Raw genomic sequence first — 19,364 nt, 5'->3', positions numbered from 1 at the left:
GGGGCCATAATTGGCACCTTTCGGGGGGAGCGGAGACAGAATACTTGTCTTTGACAGGTATCCTGTTCCCAATTCCGGGAGTCCAGGCCGCGGCCCATGACATCACCGCAGGGCTCCCTCCTCCTCTCCCTGTCGCCGGGCCAATAGGAGAGAGGAGCGGGGCCTCGCGCATGCGCAGTAGGGTTCCCGGCATGAAGCCTTAAAGCTACACTGCCGGGTACCCTTACCTGCAATGGTGGCGGCAAACATCGGCTGCGGTGCCGACATCGCTGGACTCCGGGACAGGTAAGTGTCCTATTGTTAAAAGCCACCAGCTGCAGTATGTGTAGCTACTGGCTTTTAATTTGTTTTAGTTTTTTTTGAGCGGAACCCCGCTTTAAAGAGTCATTGTAATCATTTGATGAAGATTTTTCTTTTGTTTGTTCACTTTGCCACATTCGAATTGATAAAACAAAAAATAAACAAAGTTTTCAAAATGTATTGATTGGAAGGTTTCAAATCAAAACAAATCAGTAAATTTGAAGAAAATTCGAAAAAGACAGGAAGCTAATTCTGAATACGAATTCCGAATATGAATTGAACGAATCAACTGATTGGAACTAAATGAAATAACTAGATCAGGGTTTCTCAACCAGGGTTCCTTCAGAAGTTGCTATAGAGGCTCCTTGAGTAATGGTCAATTTCTGCCTCTCAGGTAAGTTCCCACAGACACCATTGATCGTTTTAGCCATCTGTAAAGGGGGTATTTCTTCCCACTGACCACAAGTTTAGGGAGCATTCTTCCCAATGACCACAAGTGTAGGGAGCATTCTTCCCAATGACCACAAGTGTAGGGAGCATTCTTCCCAATGACCACAAGTGTAAGAATTCTTCCCAATGACCACAAGTGTAAGGAGCATTCTTCCCAATGACCACAAGTGTAGGGAGCATTCTGACCACAAGTGTAGGGATCATTCTTCCCCCTGACCACAAGTGTAGGGATCATTCTTCCCACTGACCATCACACTAATGTATTGAAACTAAACACATTTTTTTGCCATGCCCATGTCTACTTTATTCAGCCTTACCAACTATGTAACAAGGCACAATGGTTTGATGCCTGTTCTATTCCCAGCTCTGGAATCCTGTAGTTGTCAGTAGTGAGAAGCCATACTATGAACAATGTGTGCAGGTAATGTATGAAGTTGGGTGGATCGCCCTGTGTGTGGTGTCAGATCCGATCCCGTCCTCCTGTCAATGTGCACGGCTGGATGTACACAATGCGGTCAGCCAGTCTGCAGCCTCCTCTTCTCTCTAATGTTCCATTGTGAGGAGGTTCCATGCTGACATCACGCCAGTGTGTGTCCATATATGGACAGTTACGTCACTGGAGCTTCCCCGGGCGGAGATAAAAGCAGCCGGAGTCTCCTGACAGAGGGAGAGCGGAGATCATTCTTGTAGCATCTTCCCGGAGGGATCCGACCTTCTCCATCCCCGGGGGGCATCACTCCACCCCTCCCCCATACATACCTGGCTGGAGCCCCCCACACACACACACCTGTTACACATGCACGGCTCTGCTCCTGACTTGCCCCTTCTATAGATCGCACATTCCTCCATCTTATGGGGTAGCATCGCAGCCCTTCTGATCTTCATCCTTCATTCCTCCATCTCACTTGTCTAGGGGGGCAGATGTGACAGTCATGGAGCACAGTCCCCTGTGATTCCTGCTCAGGGCTCCATCACACCAGGGGCCAATCCAGAACCCCTCCTCCAGATCACACAGATCACAAAACCCATCCTGCCCCCCTGTGGCCGGGGCTATGACCGGAAAGCTGCTGGATAAACTCCCGGTTAATATGACATCGCTTCTACCGGACAGTCTGTACGCCGAGGAGGGGCAGGACCTGCCAGGAGCCCTGTCCATCTACCCCGGAGGGGGCAACGAGCAGCACTACTCCGCCATGTCTGCAGGTAAGTGACGGAGCCATTCAAAGCATGGACCAGATCATAGCATTACCTGCACTGTCTTCTCCTGATCAGTAGGGTCAACTGTCATTTCCGGTACCTATGGGTCAACTGTCATTGTCAATGCCCATGGGTCAACTGTCATTGTCAATGCCCATGGGTCAACTGTCATTGTCAATGCCTAGGGGTCAACTGTCATTGTCAATGCCTAGGGGTCAACTGTCATTGTCATTGTCAATGCCTAGGGCTCAACTGTCATTGGCAATGCCTATGGGTCAACTGTCATTTCCGGTACCCATGGGTCAACTGTCATTGTCAATGCCTATGGGTCAACTGTCATTGTCGGTGCCTATGGGTCAGCTGTCATTTCCGGTACCTATGGGTCAAATGTCATTGTCAATGCCTATAGGTCAACTGTCATTGTCAATGCCTATGGGTCAACTGTCATTGTTAGTACCTATGGGTCAACTGTCATTTGCATTGCCCATGGGTCAACTGTCATTTTAGTAAGTGTGGGTCAATTGTCAGTACCTATGGAGCAGCTATCATAGTTAGTACCTACTGGCCCTCTGTTGTTGTCAGTACTTATGGGTCCTCTGCCATTTTTAGTACGTGTGGGTCAATTGCCATTCCCTATAGAACATCTATTATTGTCAGTCCCTATAGAACATCTATCATTGTCAGTACCTATGGGCCAATTGTCATTTTTAGTACGTGTGGGTCATCTGTCATTGTCAGTACCTCTGAGGCCTCTGTCATTGTTAGTACCTATGAGACGGTCATTGTTAGTACATATGGGTTAACTGTCATTGTCAGTACCTATGGTCAATTGTCATTGTCAGTACTTATGGGTCCTCTGTCATTGTCAGTACCTATGGATCAACTTGTATTATCAGTACCTATGGTCAATTGTCATTTTCAGTACTTATGGGTCCTTTGTCATTGTTAGTACCTATGGGTTAACTGTCATTATCAGTACCTATGATCAACTGTCATTGTCCGTACTTATGAGTCCTCTGTCATTGTTGGCACCTGAGTCAACTGTAATTTTAAGTACCTAAGGGTCCTCTCTCATTCCCAGTATCTATGGGTCAGCTGTCATTTTCAGTACCTATTGGATCATTAGTCATCACCTGTACCCATTTCACTGTCCACTGTCATTCCATATTGGTTATATGTGACATGTAGAGGTGACAGAGGAAGGATGGGGTTGGTGTCATATCTGTATATAGGAATGGAGTTTGGGGCTGTAGAGGAGATACATTGTTGTGGATGGACTCCGGCAGGCTCAGCGCTGTTATATTGTATCGTTGTCAAGTTTTCTTTCCTGTGTTGGAATGTAACAAGTCGCACAGATCGCTTTGCTGCTGTAGAGATGACAGGAGGAGATCTGTGATCCCAGGAATGATCAGCGATCTATGAGATGTGTATGATGTGATCTATGAGATGTACGATGTGATCTAAATATTTGTACGATGTGATCTATAGATTTGTGTGATGTGATCTATAGATGTATGATGTGATCTATAGATTTGTACGTGATCTATAGATTTGTACGATGTGATCTATGAGATATAATACTGTGGATGGTCCCCGATCTCTGTCTCCCCCGCAGCCTCAGAGTTTACTTTGCTTACAGATAACCGATCCAGAGTGTCGGGCAGGGCGGGGCGATGTCCCGAATACCGGGGACCCCCCTGTACCCCAACTACTGGAGGTCCCCCATCTCCTGGGTGCTCCATGGCGGTGACAGCTGCACCATTCCCCTTCAGACGCTGAAAACGTCACATTGTGGGGGAAGGAAGTCTTTAAATATGGTTGCGGAGGTGGGGGAGCTCCCAGCCCGGTGTGTGGGGGAGGCAGGCGACGGAGTTGGGAGGTGACACGTGGGGGCAGCTGGTGACAGCTCACAGTATAGAGGTGAGTAGGTGTATTGGGGGGGCGGGGGAATTCCATCTTTAACCCCTTAAATCCAGAGGTGACCTGCAGCCTTTACTAGCCAAAGGGTCTAAACTACTTTGTCCAAGTCTGGTGTAAACATATCCAAGTAACACACTATGTACAGAACGGACTCATATCCAGCAGACTCAGACTTCAGATGCATCAAATTATCACAAGCAATCCTCACCAAGTAACAGTGATAGTAATAAGAAACAGCCACACTAAGTACCAGAGATGGCATTACAAACCTTCTATACCAAGTACCAGAGATGACATAAAAAATTATCAACAAGTACCTGAGATGGTATTACAGACCATCTACATCAAGTACCAAAGATGGCATTACAGACCATCTACACCAAGTACCAAAGATGGCATTACAGACCATCTACACCAATACCATAGATGGCATAAAAAAATTATCAACAAGTACCTGAGATGGCATTGAAAGCCATTCACACCAAGTACCAGAGATGGCATTAAAAATCATCAACGGCAAGTACCAGAGATGGCATTAAAAACCATCCACACCAAGTACCAGAGATGGCCTTGAAAACCATTCACACCAACTACTAGAGATGGTATTAAGAACCAGCCACACCAAGTACCAGAGATGGCATTAAGAACCAGCCACACCATGTACCAGTGATGACATTAAAATATCATCCACACCAAGTAACAGAAATGGCATTTGGAACCAGCCACAGCAAGTACTAAAGATGGCATTAAAATATGATCCACATCAAGTACCAGAGATGGCATTAAAAACCATCAACAACAAGTACCTGAGATGGCATTAAAAATCATCCACGCCAAGTACCAGAGATGGCATTGAAAACCATCAACACCAAGTACCAGAAATTACATTAAAAATCATCAACAGCAAGTACCAGAGATGGCATTGAAAACCATCAACACCAAGTACCAGAGATGGCATTAAGAAACAGCCACACTAAGTTCCAGAGATGGCATTGAAAACCATTCACACCAAGTACTAGAGATGGCATTAAGAACCAGCCACACCAAGTACCAGAGATGGCATCAAAATATCATCCACAGCAAGTAACAGAAATGGCATTAGGAACCAGCCACATCAAGTACTAAAGATGGCATTAAAATATGATCCACAACAAGTACCAGAGATGGCATTACGAACCAACCACACCGAGTACCAGAGATTGCATTAAAATATCCACCAAAACGTTAAAGCTAGGGGACTTTTCAATTACTTAGTATAAACATTCAGGTCAAACCTTGTAGTAAAAGAGTAAAAACAATACAATTTTATTATATATATAAAAAAAGGAAAAATAATGACAATTTAAAAAAATCCCATAGCTTTAACTTTTTGGTGGATTTATTTAAATCAGGATGTAGGTGCTAAATCTAATGTTTCCATCAACTACCCATTCACACAGTTGTACCCAAAGTCAAATATCATCAACACCAAGTACCTGAGATAGCATTACAGACCATCCACACCAAGTACTAGAGATAGCATTACAGACCATCCACACCAAGTACCAAAGATGGCATCCCAGACCATCCACACCAAGTACCAGAGACGGCATTACAGACCATCCACACCAAGTACCAAAGATGGCATCCCAGACCATCCACACCAAGTACCAGAGACAGCATTACAGACCATCCACACCAAGTACCAGAGATGGCATCCCAGACCATCCACACCAAGTACCAGAGATGGCATCCCAGACCATCCACACCAAATATCAGAGACGGCATTACAGACCATCCACACCAAGTACCAGAGATGGCATTACAGACCGTCCACACCAAGTACCAGAGATGGCATTACAGACCGTCCACACCAAGTACCAGAGATGGCATTACAGACCGTCCACACCAGGTATCAGAGATGCCATTACAGACCATCCACACCAAGCACCAGTGACAGAATTAAAATTATCCACCCCAAGTACCAGAGATGGCATTAGAAACCGTCCACACAGAGTATGAGAGATTGCATTAAAAAACATACACATCAAGTAGTGGTGATGACTTTAAACTATCCCCACCAAGTGCTGAAGATGGCATTAAAAAACATCCATGCCAAGTACCAATGATAGCATTATAAACTATCCACACTAGGTACCAGAGATGGTATTACAAACCATCCGTACCAAGTACCAGAGATGGCATTATAACCATCCACCCCAAGTTCCAGAGATGGCATTACAAACCATCTACATGAAGCACTAGAGATGGCATTACAGACCATCCATACCAAGTACCAGAGGTGGCATTAACAGACATTCACCTAAAGTACCAATGATAGCATTATAAACTATCCACACTACGTAGCAGAGATGGTATTACAAACCATCCACACCAAGTACCAGAGATGGCATTACAGACCATCCACACCAAGTACCAGAGGTGGCATTAACAGACATTCACCTAAAGTACCAGAGATGGCATCAAAAAGTATCCACCTCATGTACCAGAGATGGCAATAAAAAAAATAAACCGAGTAAAAGAATACAGACTCCCAGGGGCAATGCTTGTAAACTCTGGACTGTTCCTGAAAACAGCACAAGGGGCCAGGAATAGATAGTTGCTACAGTTTATTTAGATATTTATTACACGTACTTATATGGTGCCATCAATTTTTGCAGCGCTTTACATATACATATTATTGTACATTCACATCAGTCCCTATTATTGTACATTCACATCAGTCCCTGCCCTCAAGGAGCTTACAATCTGCGGTTCCTAACTCACATTCATACATACACATACTAGGGCCAATTTAGACAGGAGCCAATTAACCTACTAGCATGTCTATGAAGTGTGTGAGGAAAACAGAGTACCTGCTGCTACATTTCCCAGCTCTAAACCAGTAACCTGAACTCTGGTTGAATGCTGGCAGCTGTTTTTTTTTTTTTAAATAAGAACTTAATAAGCATTAGTAACTTCTGAATTGCTTTATTAATATTGAGAATTATCCAGAAATAAAGCACATAACAAGGTCACAAATGACGTCGGACGTTGAGTTACCTATTATATTGTGGGAACATTTCTAAGAATTTTATGTCACCAGCTAGTGGTTCTTAGCTAACTGTATTCATCTTTACTTTTCAAAAAACAAAACAATGTTATCAGCTAGGTCAGGCAGCCACAAGCTAACCCTGCAGTCATTTATTTGTTCACAACAGTTCTACATACAGTTCTACTGTATATGTGACACTGGATCAGACTGCCAGGGTCCATAATAAATTGTCAGGAGTCAGGACTGGCATGCATTATCTAGCACAGTCTTCTTCAAACATTTAAACATGGAGGAACACTTGAAACAACTTTCTGGTCTCAGGGAACCCCTAATGATAATTACCATATCTACAGCTCACTGTACACTAGTGTGATGGTCAGTGGGAAAAATGCCCCTTACACCATTGACCATTGGGAAGAATGCCCTTTATTCAATTGACCAGTCGGAAGAATGCCCCTTACACCATTGACCAGTGGGAAGAATGCCCCTTACACCATTGACCAATGGGAAGAATGCCCCTTACACCATTGACCAGTGGGAAGAATGCCTCTTACACCATTGACCAGTGGGAAGAATGCCTCTTACACCATTGACCAGTGGGAAAAATGCCCCTTACACCATTGACCAGTGGGAAGAATGCCTCTTACACCATTGACCAGTGGGAAAAATGCCCCTTACACCATTGACCAGTGGGAAGAATGCCTCTTACACCATTGACCAGTGGGAAGAATGCCTCTTACGCCATTGACCAGTGGGAAGAATGCCCCTTATACCATTGACCAGTGGGAAGAATGCCCCTTACACCATTGACCAGTGGGAAGAATGCCACCCTTACGGATAGCTGAAAAGATCATTGGTGTCAGTGGTTACTTATCTGAGAGGCTGAAATTGTTAATTGCTCATGGAACCCCTAGCAACCTCCGAAGGAACCCTAGGGCTCCCGGAACCCCGACTTAGAAAGGATGATGTAGCTTTTTTCTAGAGAGGGGTGGTGGTTTAATGGTTAGTGCTGTGAAACTAGTCTCCTAGATTCATTTTCCACCAAGAATCCTGGCATGTACTGTATATTGCATTATATGTTCTTCCTTTGTTTAAGCTTCTTAGGGGATTTTCTAGATGTAATCGGGGTGCAACAGTTATCTCAAATAGTAGAAAAAACATCCTGACTCTTTACCCACCACCTGTCTGCATGACTGCTTTAGTCTGATAATTGACCATTTTTAGCTGGATCTGGTGATTTTTCTTTTTTACATTTTTTAAGACCATGTCTGCTCACTGCAGTTATCCAAAGAAATCAGCACTATTGGCATCCACCTCTTCCTTAGACATTAATATATATATATATGAACAACCTGAATATTCTTGTTTGTGCCTGTCTCTGGCCAAAAAACCTTTCCTGATGATTGGATTGTACAAGGGGTCTTCAAAAAGTTTCCACACTTTTATATTTTTGTTGGAAACGATGAGGGCGGGAGGAGTAGTAATTGGTCGTCTCTGAGGGTGTCATATGAATAGTCTGTCTGGCAGGCCAGCTGACCTTTTAGTATAAGAGTTGTCACACTGTGGTAAAGATGGCCACGAAAAGGGCAGAAACTGTTTGAAGAACCCTTGTACATGTACATTCAACTGTCAAATGAATAGCCAGCTTTAGGAAGAAGAAGCAAGTCAAATGCTTTCAGAGAAACTCAAAATCCAAAAACATTTTTCAAAACTGGTTCATAATCACATATTAAATGCAAAACACAGATGCCTATGTACATCAACACCGTAGGAAAGGACAGATAGGAATGGTTCCGTGTTCTTTACAGAACAGTGGAAATGTTGGAGTTATTTCGTTTATCACAAGCTTATCCCTCTCCGTCTCTACATATCTGTTTTAGGGGACAATAAACTCCAGCCCATCCTAACTGGAGCTACAATAGTGCAGAAAACACTTGTGAAATAAGCTGTATCTCACATCTACACTGCTTGATCATGCTCATGTAATAAGAAAAAAGGCATTCACCTTCAACTCTGCATGTATGTATGCACTGTATTTAGGCATGCACGTATGTGCTGTATGTAACCATGTATGTACTGTATGTAGGCATGTATGTACTGTATGTAGGCATGTATGTATGTACTGTATATAGCCATGTATGTACTGTATGTAGGCATGTATGTATGTGCTGTATGTAACCATGTATGTACTGTATGTAGGCATGTATGTACTGTATTTAGGCATGCATGTATGTGCTGTATGTAGCCATGTATGTACTGTATGTAGGCATGCACGTATGTACTGTATGTTGGCATGCATGTATGTACTGTATTTATGCATGCATGTATGTGCTGTATGTAGCCATGTATGTACTGTATGTAGGCATGCAGGTATGTACTGTATGTAGGAATGCATGTATGTGCTGTATGTAGGCATGCATGTATGTACTGTATGTAGGCATGTACTGTATGTAGGCATGTATGTATGTACTGTATGTAGGAATGCATGTATGTGCTGTATGTAGGCATGCATGTATGTACTGTATGTAGGCCTGTACTGTATGTAGGCATGTATGTCCTGTATGTAGGCATGTACTGTATGTAGGCATGTATGTACTGTATGTAGGCATGTATGTACGTACGTACTGTATGTAGCATGTATGTGCTGTATGTGGGCATGCATGTATGTACTGTATGTAGGCGTGTATGTACTGTATATAGGCATGCATGTATGTACTGTATGTAGGCATGTATGTATGTAGACATGTACTGTATGTAGGCATGTACTGTATGTAGGCATGTATGTATGTACTGTATGTATATATGCACTGTATGTAGGCATGTATGTATGGACTGTATGTAGGCATGCATGTATGGCAGCAGTTGGGCATTTTTACAACTCATATCTGAAAACAGGAAAGCTGGTATATAAAGCATTCATTTTCTACATACTACAGCCTCAAAGCTGAACATCAGGCAAGCAGGCAAAAGTACAACCAAGCTTCATATACTGTATGTGTTTTGTTTTACTGATTTGTACTTAGCTTCAGACAATGTTGTGATCCAGGAACCCCTGCCATACAGCACAGACTCCTGACTTTTCTCTCTTGCAGTTTAAGTGGAACTTGACTCTCTCAATCAACACTGACTTCTTTAATCCTTGCGTTGCTAGCATTAGTTAATAGATAGGAAAGTACTGTATATCATATTTACTTGTTTTAAACTTTTTTTGTAACATTTGTTCAGTTACTTCCTGGTTTCCAGGCCTTGGCAAATGATGTCATACATCCCAGGACTCTTCAGTTGGGGAGAAGGGGAGGAGGGGTATTCTCAACTAAGAACACCTTCCTGCATGCATGCCTGAGCTAAGGGCAGATGGATTCCAAGAAGTAAATGCTACATGAATCATCTGCCCTAAAGGTTGGTTCACACCAGATGCAGCCCAGTGCAATTTTATTCTGCATCAAACAAAACGCATGAACAGTGTTTTTCCATGTATTCCAGTGGCCCTAGTGCACACCAGTGCAGTGCACAAAAGAAGAACATGCTGCATTTTTTCTGTATGGAATGCATCTGGAATGCAGTAAAACACATTGAAAACACCAGAGCATAAATAAACGTACCAGAATGCACATGTCTTGAGAGGAAGAAAAAAAGAGCATCGGAACGCATCAGAATGCATAAAAACTGTATCTAAACACGCATGCAGAAACGCATCAGAATGCAAAAATTGTGGTGTGAACCAACCAGCCTATATTCAAGATGGTCACGTCCAGAATCGCTAGGGGGTGTTTTTCAAAGTGATTTCTCAGCAAAATAAAGCATGGAGACATGGATGGATGGAAAAGTTTGCTTTGAATACTAAAGATGAGTTAAATAGCGTTTTTGGATTGTGCTGCTCAGATGCAGAGTAGTTCTGCTTTAGGCAACACAGCTTGGACAATAAAGGGGCATCTCCAAACTGAGGTTATTGTTTTACTCATTCTGCTCTTCCCTCCTCTCAGCAAGCTCCTAACTTCTGTTGGGGAGAGAAATACAGAAAGCTAAAAAAAAAAAACACATTTAAAGTACTTACACTTAATGTGATACTAAACGTTTGATTTTTTAAAAATAAAAATAACAAACATGCTATACTTACCTGCTCTGGGCAATGGTTTTGCACAGAGCAGCCCCATTCCTCTTCTTTTGGGGCGCTCCAGGCTCCTCCTCTTCATTGGGTACCGCTGCTGCTGCCGTGCGGGCTTCCCCCTGAGTCCCGCTGCTGTGTCCATTGAAACAGACAGCGGGACTCGGCCCCACCCCCAGCTCCTATCACAGCTTTTGATTGACAGCAGCAGGAGCCAATGGCTCCTGCTGCTATCAATCTGTCCAATGAGGAGGAAGACAGTGGCTGGTGCTGCTGTACTCGTGCACATCGCTGGATCGGATCGGGCTCAGATAGGAAAAGGGGGGGAACTGCAGCACAGAAGGTTTTTAACCTTAATGCATGGAATGCATTAAGGTGAAAAACGTCAAGGCTTTACAACCACTTTAAATATGTAACTTGATCGTTTTAAACAGAGTTAGAAGGGGGTGGGGCAGATTTAATTTTAGATGGTTATAGCCTGGACTTCTACTTTAAAGCGGTATTAAAACCAAAAATGTAATATTCTGCAGCTTTCCAGTCCCTAAATATGGCTTTTTTAAGGCTGTTTTTCCTTTATTTTCACCTGTAGCTGCTGACTTTGAATAAAAGGACACTTACCTGTCCTAGGGATCCAGTGCCGTCCTCAACTGGGCTGGTTCCTCGCCAGTCTCCGAGTTCCTGGCACAGGCATCATTATTGCAGGAAGCTGGCAGTGGCTCCTTGTTTCACAGCCGGCTTCCCACTGCGTATGCTCAAGCCTGTTGCCCTTTGCAAATGGTCCCGCAGCTGTGGGCACAAAGGAGGGGGGGACGACTTCCGCTCCTCGGATCGCTTAGGTGAGCAGGTACCTATCAAAACTAGGTACCCATTCCACAAAAAAAGTTATGTGCCAAATGTGGTAGAGTGAGTGGGGGGAACTTCCGCTTCTCGGATCGCTTAGGTGAGCAGGTACCTTTCAAAACTAGGTACCCATTCCACAAAAAAAATGTTATGTGCCAAATGTTGTAGAGTACGGGGGGGAGACTTCCGCTCCTCGGATCGCTTAGGTGAGCAGGTACCTATCAAAACTAGGTACCCATTCCACAAAAAAAGTTATGTGCCAAATGTGGTAGAGTGAGTGGGGGGAACTTCCGCTTCTCGGATCGCTTAGGTGAGCAGGTACCTTTCAAAACTAGGTACCCATTCCACAAAAAAAATGTTATGTGCCAAATGTGGTAGAGTACGGTGGGGAGACTTCCGCTCCTCGGATCGCTTAGGTGAGCAGGTACCTATCAAAACTAGGTACCCATTCCACAAAAAAAGTTATGTGCCAAATGTGGTAGAGTGAGTGGGGGGAACTTTCGCTTCTCGGATCGCTTAGGTGAGCAGGTACCTTTCAAAACTAGGTACCCATTCCACAAAAAAAATGTTATGTGCCAAATGTGGTAGAGTACGGTGGGGAGACTTCCGCTCCTCGGATCGCTTAGGTGAGCAGGTACCTATCAAAACTAGGTACCCATTCCACAAAAAAAGTTATGTGCCAAATGTGGTAGAGTGAGTGGGGGGAACTTCCGCTTCTCGGATCGCTTAGGTGAGCAGGTACCTTTCAAAACTAGGTACCCATTCCACAAAAAAAATGTTATGTGCCAAATGTTGTAGAGTACGGGGGGGAGACTTCCGCTCCTCGGATCGCTTAGGTGAGCAGGTACCTATCAAAACTAGGTACCCATTCCACAAAAAAAGTTATGTGCCAAATGTGGTAGAGTGAGTGGGGGGAACTTCCGCTTCTCGGATCGCTTAGGTGAGCAGGTACCTTTCAAAACTAGGTACCCATTCCACAAAAAAAATGTTATGTGCCAAATGTGGTAGAGTACGGGGGGGGAGACTTCCGCTCCAAGGATCGCTTAGGTGAGCAGGTACCTATCAAAACTAGGTACCCATTCCACAAAAAAAGTTATGTGCCAAATGTGGTAGAGTAGGGGGGGACTTCCGTTTCTCGGATCGCTTAGGTGAGAAGGTACCTATCAAAATTAGTTACCCATTTCACAAAAAAAGTCATGTGCCAAATGTTGTAGATTGGGGGGGGGGTTGGGCAGAAGGCCATAAAGGAGAAGTTCCACTTTAAATATAGAAAAGAAGTGAGAATTATTACTCCTGCATTTCAAAGAATCCTCCCCCCTGCAAAAGCCTATATTCAGCCAGATCTCTGGAATATTTACAAAAACTCTCAAATCTAGGAACCAGAGAATTCACTGCCAATCAATGGAAGAAACAAGATCCACAAACAATATAAGAAGCTGTCAATTCATGAAAATCTACACCGAAATATCAATTTTGGATAAACTATCCCTTTTATGATAAAACAATCTGATAATTCACTAAGAATGGAGCATATAATAAAGAACTGCACTTGCAAAGGTAGCATTCTCTCCAACTACTAATACACTTGGAATGAAACATCCACTTTGTCTCTTTAGGCTGAACCACATTTACCCACACAGAAACTATCCAATCACAAGCCAGCATTGCTTATGTTTTTTTTTTTCGTTGCTTACCCACTTACAGTAGTTGAATTAAAAGACAGTATATCAAACAGTACCATGGATACTACAGACGTTAATATCATTCACAAAGCATATAGAGCCTAACTAACTTTGGTCATAGGCTAATGTTTTGAAGGTCTCGCAGTTCTGACAGCGATATAAAGATTTCTTACATAAAGGTCTGGTGTGCATTAACATGGATGAGTGTCTCTGACCATTTCCAGTGCAGCTCCCTAATTACAGTTGAACTGTTTGCTGACATCTAAAAAAAATGCCATGTTATGCCACTAAGCTACTTTTTTATTATTTTGTTTGTATTTTAATCACCGTGTTCTACCTACCAGGAGCCCGGGACACAGTCATCACAGATGCTCCATTGCCCTGCATGGGTGATGTAATGAACATTTCAAACACTAATTGGGCGTAATATATATAGAAATATAACTTCAGTGAATGAACATTAAAGTTGTTATAAACCATTACATATACCCACTGAAGTGACTGGCCTTAGGTGATACAAGATGAAACAGATATCCGTACATACACTATATTGCCAAAAGTATTGGGACGCCTGCCTTTACACGCACATGAACTTTAATGGCATCCCAGTCTTAGTCCGTAGGGTTCAATATTGAGATGGTCCTCTCTTTGCATCTATAACAGCTTCAACTCTTCTCGGAAGGCTGTCCACAAGGTTTAGAAGTGTGTCTATGGGAATGTTTGACCATTCTTCCAAAAGCACATTTGTGAGGTCAGGCACTGATGTTGGACAAGAAGGCCTGGCTCGCAGTCTCCGCTCTAAATTTATCCCAAAAGTGCTCTATTGGGTTGAGGTCAGGACTCTGTGCAGGCCTGTCAAGTTCCTCCACCCTGAACTCACTCATCCAAACTATATTGCCAAAAGTATTGGGGCACCCTTCCAAATCATTTGATGGAGGGGGGATTATGGTGTGGGGTTGTTTTTCAGGGGTTGGGCTTGGCCCCTTAGTTCCAGTGAAGGAAACTCTTAAGGCGTCAGCATACCAAGACATTTTGGACAATTTCATGCTCCCAACTTTGTGGGAACAGTTTGGGGCGGCCCCTTCCTGTTCCAACATGACTGCGCACCAGTGCACAAAGCAAGGTCCATAAAGACATGGATGAGCAGGTTTGGGGTGGAGGAACTTGACTGGCCTGCACAGAGTTCTGACCTCAACCTGATAGAACACCTTTGGGATCCACCTTCAGCAGAGACAGGGGACTGGTCATAGTTGATGGGAAGATGGATGGAGCCAAGTACAGGGCAATCTTAGAAGAAAACCTGATAGAGTCTACAAAAGACTTGAGAACGGTTCACCTTCCAGCAGGACAACAACCCTAAACATACAGCCAGAACTACAATGGAATGGTTTAGATCAAAGCATATTCATGTGTTAGAATGGCCCAATCAAAGTTCAGACCTAAATCCAATTGAGAATCTGTGCCAAGACTTGAAAATAGCTGTTCACAGACACTCGCCATCCAATCTGACAGAGCTTGAGCTATTTTACAAAGAATAATGGGCAAACATGTCACTTTCTAGATGTGCAAAGCTGGTAGAAACATCCCAAAAAGGCCTTGCAGCTGTAATTGTAGTGAAAGGTAGTTCTACAAAGTATTGACTCAGGGGGGCTGAATACAAATACACACCACACTTTGCATGTATTTATTCGTAAACATTTCTGAAAACCATTTATCATTTTCCTTCCACTTCACAATTATGTGCCACTTTGTGTTGGTCTATCACATAAAATCTATTTACGTTTTTGGTTGTAACATGACAAAATGTGGAAAATTTCAAAGGGTATGAATACTTTTTCAAGGCACTGTAATGTCTGCTGACACACATACATCAATTTTGCATGTTTTTACTTAAAATTCAGTCTGAATTTTCATATTTGCAAGCATTTCATTTAGATTTTCCACATTTGCAGCTTCTTTTTTTTTACATTCAAATCAGATCATTATCACAATTAACAATCTCATTAACAAATATTCATTTAATTGATTTAGTTCAGTATGCTGTGAAAAACTAGAACAAAAAAATAATTAACCGTACCAAGCATACAACATATGCATTGCAAATTATAGAAATTTTCCAACATTTTCTTCTTTTTCAATCTAAGCTCAAGGAAAGCACGTCCAGCTTCAGAGCTGTCAAATCACAATTAGTAGTGACCACCAGATCAGGGATTAAAGGGGCTGTAAAGGTTTGCGTTTTTTCACCTTAATGCATCCTATGCATTAAGGTGAAAAAACATCCGACAATACCGCCCCCCCCGCCCCCCCCCCCCCCGTTTTACTTACCTGAGCCCCTAAACCTGCTGCGCTTGCCCCCGATGTCCTCTTCGCCGCTCAGCCTGGCCAGTGATTGGCTAGAGTGGATGGATTGAAAGAAGCACAGCCATTGGCTCGCGCTGCTGTCAATCACATCCAATGACGCGGCGCGCTGGGGGGCGGGGGCCAAGGGAAAAAGACTATGCACTTTCCAGAGCTTAGTAAATGAGTAGAAGCTCTGCTGACGTCCACTATCCAATCATGTTCAAGCAAAAATTCTGTTTTTTTTATTTTTCCTTGCACGTGATTGGGTACTCTTTGCAAGGTGAAGCCTTACCTCATTTACTAAGCTCTAGAACAACTGCACTTGCAGAGGGCAGTCTTTTTGCCTTTAGTAAATCAACCCCTTATTATCTTATATTTATGGTTAACCAGATTGAAAGCTGGTTGTTGATATACAGCTACTGATTTGTACTGGAAATCAAAATTTTTTTATACTGATTTATTGACTATGAGCGCTGACCTATGTAGCAAAACCTATTCATATTTAGGGTTCCTGTAACTGGGATAAATCTATTCAGTGAAACTATTTGGAATAGTATTATAGTAAAACATTGGTTTTGAGAGTGTTTTGCAAGACAAACAAAATGTTTTGATAAATTTTGACTTGATATACAAGCAATGTCTTGATATACAAATAGTGTCATGTCACAACTGAGTATAAAAGAGACGAGAGGCGCCTCTAAGTGTAGCAATATGGTTACATTTTAATGAAGGTACAACATTTAGCAATTTACATGGTTGATGATTAAAACAGGCACATCTAAGTATGCAGGCATCCGGGGTAAAGCTGTCCACATAGACCGTCCTCCTCACTGCCACTGACGTCATCCCTTCCACACTGCGCTCCACCAGTGCTTCAAGCCTCGCTTTCAGAACGCTCTACTGCAGGGTAGTCTTCCCGGTCATGATTGCAGACTGACGGCGGTGAGAGCCGGTGGTGCGGAGGATGGTCTGTGTGGACAGCTTTACCCCGGATGCCTGCATATTTACATGTGTCTGTTTTAATCATCAACCACGTGAGTTGCTAAATGTTGTACCTTCATTAAATGTAACCATATTGCTACACTTAGAGGCGCCTCTCTCCTCTTTTATACTCTGTAGCGCCGTCTGGATTTTGCTTCTAATCCCCTATATGGAGGCGGCCATTTGTGAATGGATATTTTATGGTTACACAACCTATCACATTGTTATAATCTTTTTATATGGACTATAAACTGAAAGACCTATGAATAAATGGTTGTGGAACGAATCATCTGAGTTTCCATTATTTCTTATGGGAAAATATGCTTTGCTATACAAGTGCTTTGAATTACAAGCATGTTTCTGGGAACGAATTATGCTCGCTATCCAAGGTTTTACTGTAATTATATGAAATATATTAAAGCAGAACTTAACTCCTAAAAGGGAGAAAGGGAGTAAATTCCGCTTTAACATTTCCCCCTCCCCAAGCTAAATTGCAGGATTTTTTTTTACTATTTTGGCCTAGGCCAGAATGATATCTTCCTGCTCCTGCAGCCTTCTGGGGTACTTACATCTTCCAGGAGGCTGCGGGATCTGCATACAAAGCAGCCAAGGGGGCGGTGCAGATCACAGGACGTGGGTGGGTCTGGTGCATCATCAGAGCTGACTGCCTGCATCTCAACACTGCTAATGTCCTGCAGCCTTTTTACTGCCACTTCCTACATATACAGTAGGCCACTAAAATTAAACTGTGACATCACTTTGGGAGGCCAAAAGAAGAGATGTTTAGTAATATCCACTGCAATATCGATGAGAAATGTGCTAAATTAGCTGATAATTAAATGATATATGCTAGTGATGTTCAGTGGAAGAGACATTTGCCACTCTAGTTAGACCCCACACCTGTAACATCTTACTATATGAATACATCTCAGTAACGAGCCAATAAATACACTATTGCTAGGTCAGTCCTCTAAGGAGTCCACTTAAACCACAGATGACAAAGTGCTAATCTGATAGAGAGTTACACTGGCAAGCATTTGTATCTTAAGTGGAACGGTTGCTTCTTTGTGCTGTTGCTGAATTACCGATAACTGCAGATTTTTTCTGACATGTGGTGCTATGGAGATGCATTAAAGCTCAGTAACTCTGTGAGTGCCAGAGACGTGTTTGCAGAGCTCACTTCGGAGAGAGCACAGTACATAACACGATTGCTTTAAATGCTTTACATCTATTTACAATGAGTGCGACTACCTGCTTGATGCAAACATTCTATAATCAGCCTGGAAACAGTACATACAATCAAAGACATAAGAGAGCAGCAACAGCGTCCACAATATGGCACGCTATAGAGGAAACCACCACGTTACCTGCAAAGGATCCTATTAACAAACTTTTACAGCGTAGACTTATGCGGGGTATATACTATTCATTTTTTTGTTTTTTTCCTTCAACTCAACAAGCTCAATGACAAAAAAACATAGAGATCGCCGCACTAACAGAAATTATGTTAGTGCAGCAATCTTCCTCGCAGCATCATATTTAGGGGGGGGCACATGGGGGGACAGGGACAAAAGTAGGGGGGGCAACTATAAAATGCAATTATATATATATATCCTGGGGCCCTTTACTACAATCCCACAACGGCCCTTTCACATGTTCTGCAGTGAGCTCCCTTCCTACTGTATTGGGGTCCCCCAGGGTGAAAATATAAGGATCCAAAGCAGTGGGAGAACTATCAGGGTTGCAAAGGTTGTCTTGCCACCGGGCCCTGGTGTTCTGCCACTGTGGGGTTCCCCAGCCTCCTCTTGCTGTCCTGCCCCTGCTGTTGACAGCGCTGGTCTGGCATCTCTTGGAATTTACAGGCTGGTTCTCTTGTCCTAAGGACGGGAGAAATCAGTCTGTTTTTTCAGTAACTGAGAGTCCTGGTGGAGTCCTTCCTGCAACTCGCTCTTCTCCCTGCCAATGAGGGTGCAAGGGGAGGAGCAGATCGGGCAGCCGTGGTTGTGTGAGCGCTCGCATTATGCAGTGTCAGCGAGCAGAGGGATGGGGGAGGAATCACCCGCAGGAGCTGACTGGGGACGCTCTCCCTCTTAGACATTGATTTTTTGTAAAAAAAAAAAAAAAAAAAAAATTTATTGGGGGGGGGGGGGGGCACATGGTGGGGCACAGCATAATGTTGGGGGTCAGGGCCCCCTCTGCCCCCCCTAGGGACACCATTGTCCAGCATGCCTGTTTGACAGAAGCTGTGAGCTTCCCCAGAAAGGGAGCTGTGCACATGGGCCGAAAGTCAGCAGGGTTTTGCTGAACCAATAGTTTTGGCTGATTTTAGACCCATGTGTACCCAGCCTGATACAGTGCCTTGAAAAAGTATTCATACTCCTTGAAATGTTCCACATTTTGTCATGTTACAACCAAAAACGTAAAACTGTATTTTATTGGGATTTTATGTGATAGACCAACACAAAGTGGCACATAATTGTGAGGTGGAAGGAAAATGATAAATGGTCTTCAACGT

General features: G+C 43.3%; 1 protein-coding gene across 1 annotated transcript in view; it reads left to right on the top strand.

Annotated features, from left to right (window-relative positions):
- The first annotated feature begins 1,405 nt into the window (after positions 1-1,405).
- The window catches only part of EGR3 (early growth response 3), a 30,131-nt gene continuing 12,172 nt past the window's right edge, over positions 1,406-19,364 (top strand). The window contains exon 1 of the mRNA XM_073622295.1: positions 1,406-1,953. Within this exon, the coding sequence (XP_073478396.1) occupies positions 1,803-1,953 (151 nt within the window). The 5' untranslated portion in view covers positions 1,406-1,802. The remainder of the gene's footprint in view (positions 1,954-19,364) is intronic.

Source organism: Aquarana catesbeiana, linkage group LG03 (assembly GCF_042186555.1).
Source record: "Aquarana catesbeiana isolate 2022-GZ linkage group LG03, ASM4218655v1, whole genome shotgun sequence".
Lineage (NCBI taxonomy): Eukaryota > Metazoa > Chordata > Amphibia > Anura > Ranidae > Aquarana > Aquarana catesbeiana.
This window is presented reverse-complemented; position numbering and strand designations above follow the sequence as displayed.